This window comes from Balearica regulorum, chromosome 2 (assembly GCF_011004875.1).
Source record: "Balearica regulorum gibbericeps isolate bBalReg1 chromosome 2, bBalReg1.pri, whole genome shotgun sequence".
NCBI classification, from domain to species: domain Eukaryota; kingdom Metazoa; phylum Chordata; class Aves; order Gruiformes; family Gruidae; genus Balearica; species Balearica regulorum.
The window spans coordinates 125,581,932-125,598,650 of NC_046185.1; the positions used below are offsets into that span (position 1 = coordinate 125,581,932).

The 16,719-nt window shown below is 44.4% G+C and overlaps 2 protein-coding genes across 8 annotated transcripts in view; one reads left to right on the plus strand and one right to left on the minus strand.

The window, feature by feature from the left end:
• Positions 1 to 406: 406 nt before the first annotated feature.
• On the minus strand, positions 407 to 5,587 carry OXSM (3-oxoacyl-ACP synthase, mitochondrial). Of its 5 annotated transcripts, none has more exons than XM_075745795.1 (3): positions 5,443 to 5,587; positions 3,749 to 4,766; positions 407 to 1,013 (listed from the first exon to the last, which is right to left on the minus strand). In XM_075745795.1, exons 2-3 carry the CDS (start codon positions 4,729 to 4,731, stop codon positions 611 to 613), a joined length of 1,386 nt encoding a protein of 461 aa, XP_075601910.1. In that variant the 5' UTR covers positions 4,732 to 4,766; positions 5,443 to 5,587; the 3' UTR covers positions 407 to 610. The 5 variants fall into 5 exon arrangements, with proteins under 5 accessions (XP_075601910.1, XP_075601912.1, XP_075601911.1 ...); XM_075745797.1 differs by lacking the exon at positions 5,443 to 5,587 and adding an exon at positions 5,342 to 5,427; XM_075745796.1 differs by lacking the exon at positions 5,443 to 5,587 and adding an exon at positions 5,113 to 5,264.
• Positions 5,588 to 7,533: 1,946 nt separating this feature from the next.
• The window catches only part of NGLY1 (N-glycanase 1), a 35,091-nt gene continuing 25,905 nt past the window's right edge, over positions 7,534 to 16,719 (plus strand). The window contains exons 1-3 of one of the 3 annotated variants that reach the window (XM_075745792.1): positions 7,534 to 7,990; positions 9,576 to 9,690; positions 11,777 to 12,019. In XM_075745792.1, coding sequence (XP_075601907.1) covers positions 7,863 to 7,990; positions 9,576 to 9,690; positions 11,777 to 12,019 — 486 coding nt within the window. In that variant the 5' untranslated portion in view covers positions 7,534 to 7,862. The remainder of the gene's footprint in view (positions 7,991 to 9,575; positions 9,691 to 11,776; positions 12,020 to 16,719) is intronic. The other 2 variants (XM_075745790.1, XM_075745791.1) reach the window with 2 other exon arrangements.

The following is a 16,719-nucleotide window of genomic DNA, read 5'->3' on the forward strand; positions in this document are numbered from 1 at the left end:
ATGCCATAGCTAACAAGGTAACACAATATATGGAAATGAATAAAGATGAAAAGAAAATGAACCACTGTCAGAAATCTTACGAACTCCTATATTATTGTCTCCTGAATGTCATCACTGTGGAAGAATGTGCATAAGTCTACGATATTTGAAACAACTTACAATGAGGAAAAAGATAGAATTATAAATGGAACAGGTAACAAAGGGGAGCTCAGTCATAAACCACTAAGTCATCAAGTCACAACTGTAGAATTTTAATTTGTTAGCCAGCCTCCTTTTTGCATAAATGTTTCTGAGCAATTTCTCTGCCACATGCATATGAAAAATCTATTCTAATAAAGTAAAACCACAGAATGATCAATGTCTCCTCTTGTAGTCAAGAACAAAAACTTCTTTACCACATCAAGAATAGGTCTTTTATTATTTTTATTAAAATGAGTAAAAGAAATTCCTTCTTTCTAAAAGAATTACAGATGTAAATGTTAGGGTGAGTAAAGTTCTTACGTATCAAATTAGCAATTCTCAAAGCTGAGAAAAGATCACAGTACGCACCAAGGATGGTAGTACAGAAAATCATCGTCAGGGCCATTTTTCACAATACGCACAGCATAAGTTAAACACTTGCAAAGCACAAAGTTGCATTAGTACCGCCAAAGCCAAATGAATTTGTGAGGGCTATACGCCGTTTTTCAGTTTTCCACTCCTGAGCTGTTAAAGGAACGTAATTGAGATCAAACTCTGCCTCTGTTTTCTGTAAGTTTAGGGTAGGTGGCAAAACTCCATGGTAACAGGACAGTGCAGTAAAAGCTGCTTCAATAGCTCCTGCAGCCCCCAAGAGATGTCCCGTTGCTCCTTTTGTTGAGGAAACTGCAATATTACGTGAGTGATCTTTAAAAAGCCTCTTGATTGCTTGATTCTCAGCAGCATCTCCTAGAGGTGTAGAAGTTGCATGTGCGTTGACATATGTTATGTCTTCAGGTTTGATCCCAGAATCTTTTATTGCTGCAGACATACACCTAAGGGGATAAAAAAAAGGCAGAATGCTGAATTTGCCATTTTTTTTGTTACTAACACACAACTGCACAGGTTGTTTTAAAATGTTATCAAATGTGAAAATCTGCATGACGTAGTTTACCAGAAATGTAAATTACAAGAGATGGATTCATCCAACTGAACACACTAACACCTACATTTCGCCACCCTAGAAAGACAGTAGTGGTGAGGCTCACTATAAAATCATATTTGCTGCTAAAAATTTACTGATTAAACTCCACAGTTGAGAAAAATGCAAGAAGAAAGAAAGATGATATAACAAGCAATCTCTACAGACTACATTAATATATCAAAGACCCTTTTCAATGCAAAATTTGAAAACATTTGAGAGAGAAGCAACTACCTGAAATTATTACAAAATGTAGGTTCCCCTCCACTGAAGTTTCTCTAGGGTAGCTGATGCATTCATGTAACATTCAGTACAATGGTCCAAGAAATCCCCTTGCCATTGTAAGTAAAAAGAAGATTTCCCAGTTTTTATATTTTATTTCCCCTCATATTTACAGGGTTAGGCAATTAGGAATAAAAATTGCTCTATCAAACAAAAATATTAAAGAAAAATTCCATAGTCATCCTCCTTGTGAGCTGCTTTTGCATGCTTTCCAGAGGCTAGAAGATGTCAAGGAGATAGCACAAATTCCTGTACATAACATGATATTTACTGAAAGTCACGCTCTTCTACCCTGACATGGTATGCTGCATTCTGACTCCTGATGATTTGTGGACTGTGACTGCATCTATAAAGCACACTTTTTTTTTTTTTTTAATGAAAACCACAGAAGGATCAATACAGCTCCATAATGTGATTTTCTCACAGATTTCCCACTGAAAGAAGGGGATGAATCGCACATCTCTCCTTGCATGCACGACTTAACGAAGTAACTCTGAGCAAAGGACCACTGACTCTTTTGAAATTTATGAAAAATAAGTAAATAAAAGGAAGCTTAAAAAAAAAAAATATAGCACAGGTTGCTGGACAAATTTAAATGTCTCCAGTAGAGCCTTTTACCCTCAGAAGCATCCAGCTTAGCTTAGGTTGAAGTCCACTGATGCTCACTGTCACTAGACAATGAGCCAACATTCAGGCAAAAAAGATTACTGATCAACCATGAGGGAAGCAAATATATTAATTTAGTTACATATGTCAGCTGCAAGGAACATATTTACTTAAGGAGATAACAGATTGTGTAGAACACACTTTACATCCACACTTCTGAGTCTGGCTTTGCCTCTCCTTTCCTGCCTGTTTATTCCAATATATGTATTAGTCTCCAACTGAAGTAGTCATTAGAAGATGACAAAAAATATATTCCCCTGAAATTCTTTGATGTGGTAAATAAAATTGTTACAGAAACGTAAGAGAAGCACATACATTTCAGGTTTAATCCATATACTACTGCAGTAACAAAATATTGAAGACTGTATTAAAATGTATTATCTCAAGGGTGGAAAGGCCCAACATTTCAGAGATACCAAGACTAACTTTCAACTCCTTCCCACTGTGAATTTATATGCTGCTGCAATCATAACATATACAAAAATTCTGTTACAATATATTGCCATATCATCTCAAGGGTAAACAAGTCTGAAAATCTGAGATAAGGCACTCCTGATTACTCAACTCACACCTAAGTCTGCAGAACAATTAAGTATGAATCAAATAGCATAGAGGGAAACCGGGTATATTACACATCCTGAAAAATCTGTTAACCCAATAAAGGTGCAAACACAGCTTTACAATACCATGCAGAAGTTTGATCTATTTGTGCAGTGATATATTGAATTTTGTTATTAAATATTCACATACATTCAGAATAATGCAAACTAAATCTTTACTAAAGATTCCGGTGTCAGCAAGAGTATTCAGCCTACACAAAGCTCACAAACAATACATATACTTACACATGTAATTTAACTGACAATTGAATTAGGTCAATGATAAAGATAGATTAATATCATCTACTTGTGAATTGTTTTTTAGGAGATTAACAGAGATGAAGCTTTACCATCTTACTAAATAGTACTAAAATGTATTTCTGCTATGGCCGTCTACCAACACTCTTAGCTGTATCAGAATGAAATACTTAAACATGATTGTAGCACAGGCGTATGATCTAAATACTTTCCCTATGAAAAGCTTAAGTCTTTTCTAAATAAGAATAGCCACAATTAATGCTAATTAGATGTACAGTAATTATTCTAACAAACTAGACCCCCCAAGTGCTCTACAGCTTTCATCACATGGGATTTCTTTAAGAATGCTATTCCCCTTTCAGACCACAACATATGACATGACCTGCTTTTGCAGTGGGATCCCTCTTCTCTATGGACAAAGGGTGAAGGAGAACCTTTAAAGATTCTACCTTACCACAAGAATCTTAAAAAAGAAGTGCCCATTGAGACTTATTTCTGTGAACAGCTGGAGGCACCAAACATAAAATATTTTCACATAAAGTTCTCATAACTCTGTGCAAAAAGGCTGATTCTAGCAAGAACTGGCCTTCATCTGTTTACTAGAAAATTGGGGTAAAACCTTACCAGAAGCTCTTTCATTTTTCAGATTAAGTTTTCAAGCTTTTGGAATATTATTTTAAGATTGAACAGTATTTCCCTAGGAAAAGCATACAATAACAGGAACAAATGTACCCACTATACATAACATATGAAGTAGCCATCGGAATCAACTTAAGGTTCTTACCTGAACGCACCATCTCCCTCTGGATTAGGTGCCGTTATGTGGCAAGCATCACCAGACAGTCCATAACCTAAAACTTCTGCATAGATCCTAGCACCTCTTTGTACAGCGTGTTCATACTCTTCCAAGACCAGCACAGCAGCACCCTCTCCCATGACAAATCCTTCTCTCTGTGAATCAAATGGTCGACACGCCATTTTAGGGCTTGAGTTAAAGCTCGTACTGAGGGCCCGAGCTCTTGCAAATCCAGCCAAGGACAAAGGACTAATGCAAGCCTCAGTCCCTCCAGCCAACATGACATCAGCATCACCAGCAGCAATAAACCTGAAGGAGTCTCCAACAGCATGCGCGCCGGTGGTACACGCAGTTGACACAGCGTGATTCGGCCCTTTCAGCTGGTATTTAATGCTGATCTGGCCTGCTGCCATATTGACTAAAATCTTTGGGACAAAGAACGGGCTGACCTTGTTGTAACCCTTTGTTTTAAATAAAGCGGCTGTATCAGAAATCTCTTCCAGCGGAACCATTCCCATCCCAATTGCCACACCAGCACTTAAGCGATCCTGTTCAGACTGGGGAGACCAGCCGGAGTCCTTCATTGCTAGTTCTGCTGCACCGATGGCCATGACAGTAGCGGAACTCATGGATTTGATCTCTGATTTTGACACAAAGCTTTCTTCACTGAACTGACCCTCCTCACTTCCCCTTGGCACGCAAGCAGCCACTTTACACGGGATGCCTGCATATTCTTCACCGTCTAGCGATGCAATCCCACTGTCTCCTTGGAGAAGGCGCTTCCACACAAACTGAGTCCCCACACCAAGAGGGGACACTAAGCCAATACCTGTAACAACTACTTTCCTTCGACATGCAGGCAGTGACTTGCTGAAAGCTCTTCCGTGGTTTCGTAAATGCAGTTTTAAATTCAGACTCCGGAGATGAAGATTTGCAATCTTTAATAGATCCCACAAACACTGTGAGAACATGGCGGAAACCAATCACCTCAAGCACATTCCTGTAACTGGGGGAAAAATAAGACACAAACAGAACAGTAAAGCAGCCAACGTGAAAAACTTTCCACATACGCTAAGTTAATAACCTGCTTTTTACATGAAAGCCTGCAGAAAGGGATATAGCTTCTCTGTGTTATGGCAGACGGGGCATACAAACACATCCGCTGTGTGAATGCCTCCGGTGGGCTCTGATAGCTCGAGCTGCTAAGAAATATGACTTTGCACCACTGCGCGCTGCGAGGCACTCTGGTTTTGCTGCACAACTGCCCCCGGGGCTGTAACCACGGGCTGCTGGAGCGATCGGCGATGAGCAGCAACAGCTTCATTCTCCTGAGGGAGAAAGTGGGTGGTCACCTCAAGGTGAACCGGCAACAAGAGCCATCGGACGTCACCGGGGGTTTAAAGGGCATTAACTGCTTTAAATGTTTAACCCAGGAGTTAAAACCGCAGAGAAAGGCCCTCACGCCGCGGGACTCCCGTGCACCCCCCTCGGTGGCGGCCACGGCCGCTGGGGCCGCCCCGCCCAGCTCCGCCCGGCGCCGCCATTGCCGCCCCGCCCAGCTCCGCTAGGGGCAGCTGGTACCGCGGCCCCGCCGCCGGCGGCCGGGGGGAGCCGTCTCGCTCCCGGCAGGGGCTGGCGAGCCCCCCCCCCCCGCCTCCCCTCGTCCTAGCCCGCGGCGGTACCTCCGCCGGCCGCGCTCCCCCCCGCTCCGCGATGGTTCGCTCTGCCGCCCTCTCCCGCTCCCACGGCGCGGGACCGCACCACCCGGGACAGACAGGGGAGCGAGCACGCGACGGCTTTCTAGCCGATTCCCGATGTCACGATTGGTGAAGAGCTGAGCGAGCGAATCGGTAACTCGGCGGTGGACTGCGCGGCCCGGCGGCGCTTCTCGCTCCCGGCGCGTGGAGGAGGAGGGTCGAGGTCGCCGGTGCAGGCGGGCAGGGAGGGCGGCCCCCTCGGTAGCGCTGAGTACTGGAAGAGGCGAGGAAATCGCTTCTTCCCCCAAACCGCGCATTTAAAACACGCAAAGGAAGATTTTAAAAAGCCTAAAAAATCCCCAAGCCCACGGTCTCAGTGGAATAATACGCAAGAGGCTGACGCTACGGCCTTGAGGGAGACCTTGTCGTTTCCCATCGGTTTCCTTGAGCGCTGCATGCGTACTGCAGCACCTCTCAGCACTGAGCAGAGCAGGTAGGAACCGTCAGAACCCCGGCAGTTAACTGTACATTACCACATAGCTCAAGGCCATCACACACACGCGCATGCAGGAGGAGTTCTTCGGGACCTTACAGCCTCTTCCAGGCCCGTTTTATATTCCACCATAACTAATTCCTTAGCAGTTTTCCTGGCCGCACTTCATTCCCTTGCTCTAGTCCCAATCCCCATCTGATCCCCGTCCTGCCACCTGCACCCCTCCGGTCCCCGTCTTTGGAAGACCATCTCCCAACTTTGCTGTCACATTCCTCGATTAAGTGTGCTCCTCCTCCTCACATGGATGCTGAAATGCTGGTGGAGAAGACGGTTAGAGGTAAACAAAGTTGATCACTGACTTCACCTGAGGATCTTAATACATGTACAAATAGGCCAACAGCACCAATACACAAAAGTAAACTTTGTTTTTGCTGCTTGCAGATGCAGAAACCACAGTACATGATCTGAACTGGGAGCAAGCTGCTAGCTATGCCTGAGATGCCATGTAGGAACAGTTTGTACTTGAGAAAGACAGTGGCACCATATTCAAAGTACATGAAGTGCAGAAGCTATCATGGCAGAGTATAAAATGCATGCCATCAACAAAAATTTACTGTAGAAAAAAAAAGATGCCAAAAAGGACGAAAACGCATAAACACTTGTGTAGATTTTTATTTTTTTAATGAAGACTCTGTATTTAATTTCCCTTTAGAAATAAAATTCCTTGAACATTTAAGGTGTTAGTAATTTGTTGGAAGTCGGCACTTGGTTTTGTGATGTTTTCACACCACTTTGCTGTGAGCACTTCCAAAGCATTACTTGCTATACTTACATGCATTATGTATTTACGTTACACGTATAGGAATATGGTTAATCTTTAAATTTGAGAGGGCAGCCAACTTTAACAGTCATATACCTATATGAAAAGCATGGAAAGGAAGTTAAAAGCTGAAGAAGAAGCGAAAGAACATGGCATCACCTCAAATTAAAATTTTATTACTTTGGTACCAATTCCATGATTTTGAGGGTTGAATTAGTGACTTTTAAAGTATGCTAGTAGGAATAAGAACTGGAATCTTAGCAAAAGTGAATTACCTTGGGTTAAATCTCAGCTTTTGTAAGGGATAGGTACCATCTTTGTAAAAAATCATAGAAGCTGACTGGAGTGACCCATCAGAAGCTGGCAGCAGAGCTGCAGCGTAACGTCAACTAATAATCATCACAAGCCAGCCTGAATTTTAAAGACCTCTTTTACTTGGAACTTTTAAAATCTTGAATTGTTAAGAAAGCAAAACCCCACAGACCTTTTTTGTCCGAGATTCTTCATTGCAGCTCTTTCACTAGTAACACAAACCAGACGTCTAGAAAAAGCAGAGATGGAGCTGCGTGGGGTTTTTTTTCTTCATTATTTGAACTTTGGGTGGGGCCAGACGAGGTGCCAAGGCGGGGGATGAGTAGCTACAGCAGCATTCTCATCCTTGTAACCTAGTGAGGCTGAAAGCCTGGCACCAACCGAGAAGCGAGAGCAAAAACGGTATAAAAGGGAATTTATGTGCTTTTATAGCGTCACCGCCTACCAAGGGAACTCCTGAGAGCCCCGTGTGACCAGGAGGCCCAGCCGCGCAAGCGGTTCGGGGTATCGATTGCAACGTGGTTAAAATCGTCAGGATAAAGTAATTTAGCAGCTCCTGTAACACGACCGACTTCAGGCGAGGCGGCAAAACCGGTGCCCGCCGGCGGAGCAGCGCCGGGGCCCTCAGCCCTTTCCCGCCCGCCCCACCGGCCGCGGGAGCGGGGTCGGAGGGTGGTGACCTCACCGCTCGAGTTGCGCATGCGTGCTGCGGCGCGCTCCTGGCGCAGCGCTGGCGGTGCTGCCCGGCTGGGGTGAGGGGGAGCGTGTCTGGGCGGCGCGATGGCGGCCGCCGTGGGCCTCTCTTCCTCGCCGGGCTCCCCCGCCGTGAGCGAGCTTTGCCAGAACGGGCGGGAGATCTTCCTAGAGGCCTCGCGGCTGCTCCTCACCTACGCGGACAACATCCTCCGGTGAGCGGGGCACGGCGGGGGGTGCCCCGGCAGCCGCGTCCCCTGGGTCGCCGCCCTGTCGCGACCAGCCCGGGCTCGGCTCGCGGGCCAGCGGCTGAGTGGCGGGCGTTGCCGCGGAGTGACTGGCCGTCCCGGCCGCCCTCGCCTGCCGCTTCACCCCCCCGTGGCGTCCGCGCTTCGCCTGCCCCTCTCTCGTGGGGAGGGCTGGCGGGGTTTGTCCCTGCCGCGTCCCGAAATCGGCCCTGAGAGCAGCGGCTCTGGGCGCCCCTCACCCGCCCCGGGCGGTGGAGTCGGAGTCCGAGGGTCTCGGCTGTTCCCCCGTACGGCCAGCGCCCGGTCCCCGGCCGTGACTCGCTGGTCTCGACTGCCCGTGGGTGCCGAGGGGGCCCGTGGGTGCCTAGGGCAGAGGTCGGGCGGGAGCGGCGTGGCAAGTTCTTGAAGAAGACAAGAGTCTGCGTGTGAACTTGGCAGTTGTTTTGGGTTACTAATGCACTTTCAGAAGTAATTTGTCATAAGATACTCACACGTAGCAGTTTATTTTTGGGCTTACAGACACGATCTCAAAGCTGAGCCGTATGATTCAATTTTGTTATGTAATATCGATGTTCAGTCTTGCTTTTTGTCATTATTTAAATTATTTAAAAATTATTTAAAAATAAGATTACTTTTCACATAATTGTGTAGTGACTCAGCTTTTTATTTCTTTATTTATTGCTGACTGGCTTGTTTTGAGGGCTTGGGGTTTTTTGTACTGAACATAAAAGCCTGACTTGGTCCTGATTCTGTAAGCATTTAAGCACCTAAAAATTAGTGTATATGTAACAAGTTATGCTAAAATAGTAATGACTTTTCTGTTGCCTTTCTCTTCCGACTCAGTAAGATTGGTATCAAGAGTTAATTATAGTTCATTTTTTGTGAGATGGCTCCGTAGAGCATATATACACACCAACAAGCATGATTGACCTTGATGTCTTCCGGCAACTCAAGATATACAGGCTGCCCATCCCTGTCTACATCTGGTTTGTCAACCATCTGCAAAAGCTGGTGCTGTGTGACAGAGAACAGTGGGTCCTGGGCTGACTCCTTTTAAAGAAAGAGGCGAGAGAAGAAGGTTTAGAAGAGTTGAAAGAGGAAAGGGGAACTGAGAGGTAGCCCTTCAAGAAGCAAAGAGACCACAGTAGATTCAGCTATGTACCAGGAAGTTTAGCATAGCTTCCATAGTGGCCCTAAAACTATCCAGCATCGAGCTGAGGAGTTCAGTTAGAATGCTACCAGGTGAAAGGGGATGTGAAGTTATCTTTGTCACTGCAGACTAAGCCCTACTAGCCAGGACTAAAACCCATGTATTTATGAACTTAAGTTGCAAACTAAAATTTAGAAACAGTTTGTAAGTCTCAAAGTTAAATGCAGAAGGACATGAATTAAGCCAAAGTTTTAGGTAGGTTTCATGTTCTGCCTACATGATGTGAATGAAACTAAACTTTTAAAAAATCTCTTATGAATGACTAATACTGCTTGGTGCAGCTACCCAGCTTTTAAGTGTTTGCTTAATTTGCATCATAATTAAAACTTTCAATTTCTTCAGGAATCCTTATGAAGAAAAATATAGATTAATTCGGATTGGAAATCCAGCATTTTCCACTAGGCTGTTGCCTGTCAGAGGAGCAGTTGAGTGTTTATTTGAGATGGGTTTTCAAGAGGTGAGTATAATTTAGTGTTTTCTGGTGTCTTAATCAGTTTACACACTAAAATTGGATAATTTTTTTTCTGCTTTCCTAGTTGCAAGGCGTTAGATTTTAAAACAATTGCTATTTTCTTTTAATCCTTGTTTGCAAATACCTGCAGTTAACAAACAGAAAAATGTAGATGAAGCTACTTTGGAAATCTGGTGGAACTGGAGCTAACCTGATCTGTGATAAGGCTGATTTTCTGCACTACTAGTTTGCTTAATGGTCAGATATATATCAATGCTGGCACAAAGGAAATGGTGGGAAATGGGGTGAAAACCCCTTCTCTTAGTAGCAGCCCACTATTAGGTGGGCATTGGACTGTACCATCAGGTAGTTGTCTCCATATTGTAAATCTGTGTGTTGAAACTGTCACTTGGAAGGGACTGGGGGGAAAGTCCTGCTCTTCAGCTGCTTGTTCCTCCCATCAGTAGGGCTTCTGAGGCCTCATAGTGAGTTAGATAAGGGAAGCTGATCTGATTAAAAATTAATCCCCCAAAACAAAAACAAACAAAATTTCAGCCAATTCACAGTGCAGCTGCACAAGTACTAGTGTTGTCATGCAGTGGAGGACAACAGACCACTGAAGTAGTGGGAGGGTGGGACTTTTGTCCATTTAAAACAGTTATGAAACTGTACCCTAAAGTAGTCTTGAGTGAATCTTGATCCTGTTGCAGTCAAAAGGATGTATTTCAAAGACAGCTTTGTGTCCTGAAACAGTCCCTGTCTTGGTGGAACTTAAACTGCCAAAGCTTGTTAAGCTAGAAGCAGCCTTTGTAATTATAGGAGAGCTGAGGTGAAAAAACAACACTTGTTTAATGGTGCAAAGCTCTTGCTCTAGCTTTGCTTTAATTTGTCTATTTCCTGCTATGCTTCTGTGTGGGTATATACATTACGTTATTTAGGTCCAGCTGTCGTGAGACCTCTGCTTTCTCTTCTGGTGAAGTTAATTAGCGTAGTAGTCCTAATTAAAAAAAAGTATGCTAAAAGAAGTGGTGACTGCAGAGAGAGAAATGGTCTGTGGATTTATTCTCATGTTGGTGCTCAGGAGATGACTTTTAATGATGTGTCTTGGCCGAGAGATAGTCAATGTAGCTAGTGAAGCACTTGAGCAGTAATAACATATTCATTTTAAACACGTTATAGAATGTTACTCCCCCTTCCATCAGATCTTTAAGAGCTGTTGGCTCAGTCTTACAGTTATTGTGTCAATTGAGGCTGGGTCTTACAAACTTCTCTTCAATTGCGATAACTAAAATTGTTCCTTTTTTTGTCTCTGGTAAGCCAACTTTTTCAATTAAAAATGAGCACACTTCTGCTGGGTTGATATTAGTTTTGTGGTGATGGTAAGTGTTAAAGTGAAGCACTGCATCTGCATCTAGGGTAACTGTGGATAAACAAGTTGCTCATTTAATAAAAGTGCTGCAGCAGTAGAAACTGAAACTCTTAAAATATAAATGTTTCAGGATATTTGTGTTTTTGGTAACCTATTTCTTCACCTTAAGTGCACTGATGATTTGCTTCTATCATAATTACAGATCTTTTGTTATGCTACCAGTAATCATGTTGCAATCAAAAATAGGAACCCAGAAATCAAACTGGGTACAGGTTTAAATAAGAATAATATTTCACATCTGAAAACTCATAAAACCTGAAAGATATCAGTATAGAAGAGAATTCCCAGCAAATGCCATTCTAGGGGCTTCTTCCCCCAATGTTGAGTATCCTTCTGTATTTGCCTAGTGTTTCACTGCTGTACTCTGACAACTGAGCATTTGTTTTGCTGCTTTCTCTGCCAAACCATAATTGCGTTTTCCATGTGTGGCTCTGCAAAATGTTATTAACAAAAGCATGTTATTATGAGACCTTTTTCTCTAGACTGACTCTAGGTTCTTGATCTTCTACAGCTTCTGCTGTAGGAGACCTAATCTGAAGGCTGAATCCCGGCAAGCCTTAGCATGCTAACTCCCACTAAATGATATAGCTGTTAGCAATAGATACAGACCACTGACTAGCTTAGACCTGCATTAAGTGCTGAATTAATTTCTCTAAATTTCAGGGAGAAACTCACCTGGTTTTCCCTAAGGAAGCTTCGATTGAGCAGCTACGTAAAATTAGAGACTTAATTGCTGGAGAGAGGAGTAGCAGACTGAATGAGTCAAATCAAATCCACAGATCAGGATCCTCTGAAACTGTGACCAGTACTCAGACAGTTGCACATCAGCCTTCGAGACCTGCTGATGGGAAGAAGCAAGAACAGAGTCAGCAAACAGAAACATCACTTGTGCAGTCTCTTGAAATGGTAATTATAACCTGGAAACTTTGTAGGCGCACTAATCTTGAATATAAAGATTGAAGAAGAATTAACTCTTGGGACAGGTTGCTCAGAGAGGCTGTGTAGTCTCCAAATGTGGGTGTTTTTGAAGACCTGGATAAAGCCCAGAAAAAAAGTTGGTGTAAAGCTTGCTTTTCATACATCCTTAAACAGAGTTTGTCTCTTTTAAATATTAACGGTATATTGTTGGATGCTGAACTATGACATAATATTTCTTCCCAATAGCTACCCAAGATGAGTGGAACAGAAAAGGCAAGACATAGAATGAAGTGATGACTTTTGGGGAGGGAAAGCACTCAGTGACCCATCATCACCCATAATGTTCTTTGGGAAAGGAACTGTTGTAGGCACTTGAATATTGAGCCATTTAATCTAATTATGTCATCATGCTAGTAGTTGCATTTAAAATATACTGACTGAGTTTATTTGATTTTTTTTGCTGTTGATGGTTGGGGGGTTTTTTTGTTTTTTTAGTCTGCTTCTTGGGGTTTACTGTTTTAGCCACTTCTGCAATGGTGGTTGGAAGTGATTATGAAACCTCTAGAGTGACTTGCTGTGGTACTGGTCAGCACTGGAAGCTTTAAAAGTTGTGTTGATCTTGCAATGAGAAAAGTGTTGCAGGTTTCAAGTAGACACTTGATGTATTCTGAGAAGAATCCTTCTCACTTGTGGTTATTCTGCCATGTCTTATGCTAGCCATCAGAGCTGTGGATCCATTTCTCTGCAAATGATATTTTTCCATGCTTCTTGAGATTTGGCATGAGTGGTGGGACAAACTTACTACGATTTAGAGACATTGCTAATGCAATGTTGGTATTGTTAGAATCTTAACATGCTGCTAGATCTCTTCAGGGAATTATACTAATAGCTCTCTGAGCCATTGAATTTGGTCTGTGTAGTCTGGGCTGATTGGAAGGAGGTCCATAAAATACCATCTGCTTATGACTTGGCCATTTTTGCTTGCACAGCAGGAGGTGTTTTGTTTTTCAGTGAGTATACTGGATTATTATTGGATTATTATTGTATGTGCTGCTGTCAGATGTCAGAGAGATTTAGAGTGGGTTTTGTAGTGCAAGCATTCTTATTTCTTGCCTATGTGTTACACCTGTGATTCATGAGAGTCCTGGTAAGCACAGGGAAAAGTGGATTACTTGAACACAGGAATATTCCTAAATGGCACTGTTCTAGGCACCTAACCCATCGTTATTTTGCCTCATCTGTGGCTCGTAAAGTGTTGTTGAGACTTGGAGAAAGGAAAGCTTTTATTTTGGTAGATGGATTCTACCAAAAGCTACCATCAAGCTCAAGGGCAGCATTGGCTGCAGTGACCACGAAATGGTGGAATTCAGGATCCTCAGGGCAGCGAGGAGGGTGTGCAGCAAGCTCACTACCCTGGACTTCAGGAGATCAGACTTTGGCCTCTTCAGAGACCTGCTTGGTAGAATACCGTGGGACAAAGCCCTGGAGGGAAGAGGGGCCCAAGACAGCTGGCCAGTATTCAAGGGTCACCTCCTCCAAGCTCAGGAGCAATGCATCCCAACAGAGAGGAAGTCGAGCAAAAACACCAAGAGGCCCCTGTGGATGAACAAGGAGCTCCTGGGCAAAGTCAAACAAAAAAAGGAAGCCTACAGAGGGTGGAAGCAAGGGCAGGTAGCCTGGGAAGAATACAGAGAAACTGTTCGAGCAGCCAGGGATCGGGTTAGGAAAGCCAAAGCCCTGATAGAATTAAATCTGGCCAGGGATGTCAAGGGCAACAAGAAAAGTTTCTATAGGTATGTTAGTGATAAAAGGAGGACGAGGGAAAATGTGGGTCCCCTCCGGAATGAAACGGGTGACCTGGTTACCCAGGATATGGAGAAGGCTGAGGTACTCGGTGACTTCTTTGCCTCAGTCTTCACTGGCAAATGCTTGAGCCACACTGCCCAGGTCACAGAAGGCAAAGGCAGGGACTGGGAGAATGCAGAACCGCCCGCTGTAGGGGAAGATCAGGTTGGAGAATATCTAAGGAACCTGAAGGTGCACAAGTCCATGGGACCTGATGAGACGCATCCACAGGTCTTGAGGGAACTGGCAGATGCAGTGGCCAGGCCGCTCGCCATCATATTTGAGAAGTCCTGGCAGTCTGGTGAAGTTCCTGCCGACTGGAAGAGGGGGAACATAACCCCCATTTTTAAGAAGGGTAAAAAGGAAGACCCAGGGAACTACAGGCCGGTCAGTCTCGCCTCCGTGCCTGGCAAGATTATGGAGCAGACCCTCCTGGAGACTATGCTTAGGCAAATGGAAGATAAGGAGGTGATTGGTGACAGCCAACATGGCTTCAATGAGGGCAAATCGTGCCTGACAAACTTGGTGGCCTTCTACAACGGGGTTACAGCATCTGTGGATAAGGGAAGGGCAACTGACTTCATCTAGCTGGACTTGTGCGAGGCATTTGACACTGTCCCACATGACATCCTTGTCTCTAAATTGGAGAGACATGGATTCGATGGATGGACCACTCGGTGGATAAGGAATTGGCTGGATGGTCACACTCAAAGAGCTGTGGTGAACGGCTCAATGTCCAAGTGGAGACCAGTGACGAGTGGCATTCCTCAGGGTTCAGTACTGGGACCAGCACAGTTCAACATCTTTGTCAGCGACACAGACAGTAGGATCGAGTGCGCCCTCAGCAAGTTTGCCAATGACACCAAGCTGTGTGGTGTGGTTGACTCGCTGGAGGGAAGGGATGCCATCCAGTGGGACCTTGCCAGGTTGGAGAAGTGGGCCTGCACGAACCACATGAAGTTCAACAAGGCCAAGTGCAAGGTCCTGCACGTGGGTCGGCACAATCCCAAGCACAACTATAGGCTGGGTGAGGAATGGATTGAAAGCAGCCCTGAGGAGAAGGACTTGGGGGTATTGACTGATGAGAAGCTCAACGTGAGCCAGCAGCGTGCGCTTGCAGCCCAGAAAGCCAACCGTGTCCTGGGCTGCATCAAAAGAAGTGTGACCAGCAGGTTGAGGGAGGTGATCCTGCCCCTCTACTCTGCTCTGGTGAGACCCCACCTGGGGTACTGCGTCCAGCTCTGGGGGCCCCAGTACAGGAGAGACATGGAGCTGTTGGAGAGAGTCCAGAGGAGGGCCACGAAGCTGATCAGAGGGCTGGAGCACCTCTCCTATGAGGACAGGCTGAAAGAGTTGGGATTGTTCAGCCTGGAGAAAAGGCGGCTCTGGGGAGATCTAATTGCTGCTTACCAGTACCTGAAGGGGCCTACAGGAAAGACAGTGAGGGACTGTTTATCAGGGAGTGTAGTGACAGGACAAGGGGTAATGGGTTTAAGCTGAAGGAGGGTTGATTTAGTTTAGATGTTCAAAAGAAATTCTTTACTGTGAGAGTGGTGAGGCACTGGCACAGGTTGCCCAGAGAGGTTGTGGAGGCCCCATCCCTGGAAGTGTTCAAGGCCAGGTTGGATGGGGCTTTCGGCAACGTGGTCTAGTGGAGTGTGTCCCTGCCCATGGAAGGGAGGTTGGAACTAGATGATCTTTGAGGTCCCTTCCAACCCAGACTATTCTATGTTTCTGATCCCTTCCTGGATGACATAGTGATTATAGGAGGAAAGAGGTATCCAAACTTAGGTTTGCAGTGAGGTTCACAACACATCTGCATGTTTGTATAAGACATCATTGGTATACAGTGGCTTCCATGAAACCAGTTAAGCACTACAGTAACATTGATGGGTTTTGCCAGTTGGAAAATCCGAATTGTCAAAGAATCTGGGAGACCACCTGCTGTCCTGAGCAATATCTCTGAACACTCATTCAGGAAGCTGACAGAATGTGAAGATCTATAAGCCATTGGCAGTCCCTGACTTCCCTTATTTCTGTTCTTTCAACTTGTGTTATAGTGAATCTGAACACAATTGGGTTTATGATGTTAAACTAGTTACCTACAGCTGATGAGCTCCAGGAAGAGCGAAACCAGTTCTGTTCTGTTTCACCAGTTATGAAATGTAAGGACTGGTCCTGTAGTACTGTCAAGCATCGAAATAATCGCTCCTAATTTAAGTGCTGCTTTGAAAGAAGCTATCTTCTGAAGAGTAGACACACCTGTATATTATGTTGTGTGTGCTGCTAGCATGTCAGGGAAGTGTGGGGTTTTTGATGAAACAAAGATGGTAGTTAACAAGGCTAAAGACTGAAGCATGATGTAGCAGTAGAGAAAAGGTAATTTAGCAGTACTGCAGGCTTCCCCCAAAAATATGCCAGAGTCTGAATTTTAAAATCCCATTTCACTTTCTGTGTTGTCTCCTTTTAAATGGAAGTAAATAGTTTGCCCAGCTACTAATTCCACTATTATTAACTTTAGCTATTTGTTTTAGTAAATACGGGTGTACCTTATTGAGTGCAACATATAGTTGCCACCAAGTGATGCTTAGGATAACTGACTGAAGAAGCTTAGTTCTTATGTTTGATTTCTAGTGAAATACACTGTTCAGTGTATGGTCACAGGGCTATCTGTTCAAATCTGTATTGGAGTTGACCTGTGAGAGAAAGAAGTAGAAACAGACAAGCAGCATTCATCGATAATAGAGTTCTGCAAACTGATGCAGCAGTGTCCAGGAAATGGAATGAATTACAGGTTCTTTTGTGGATTTCAGGTAAAATGTGTCCAAAAGAACCGGCAGGGG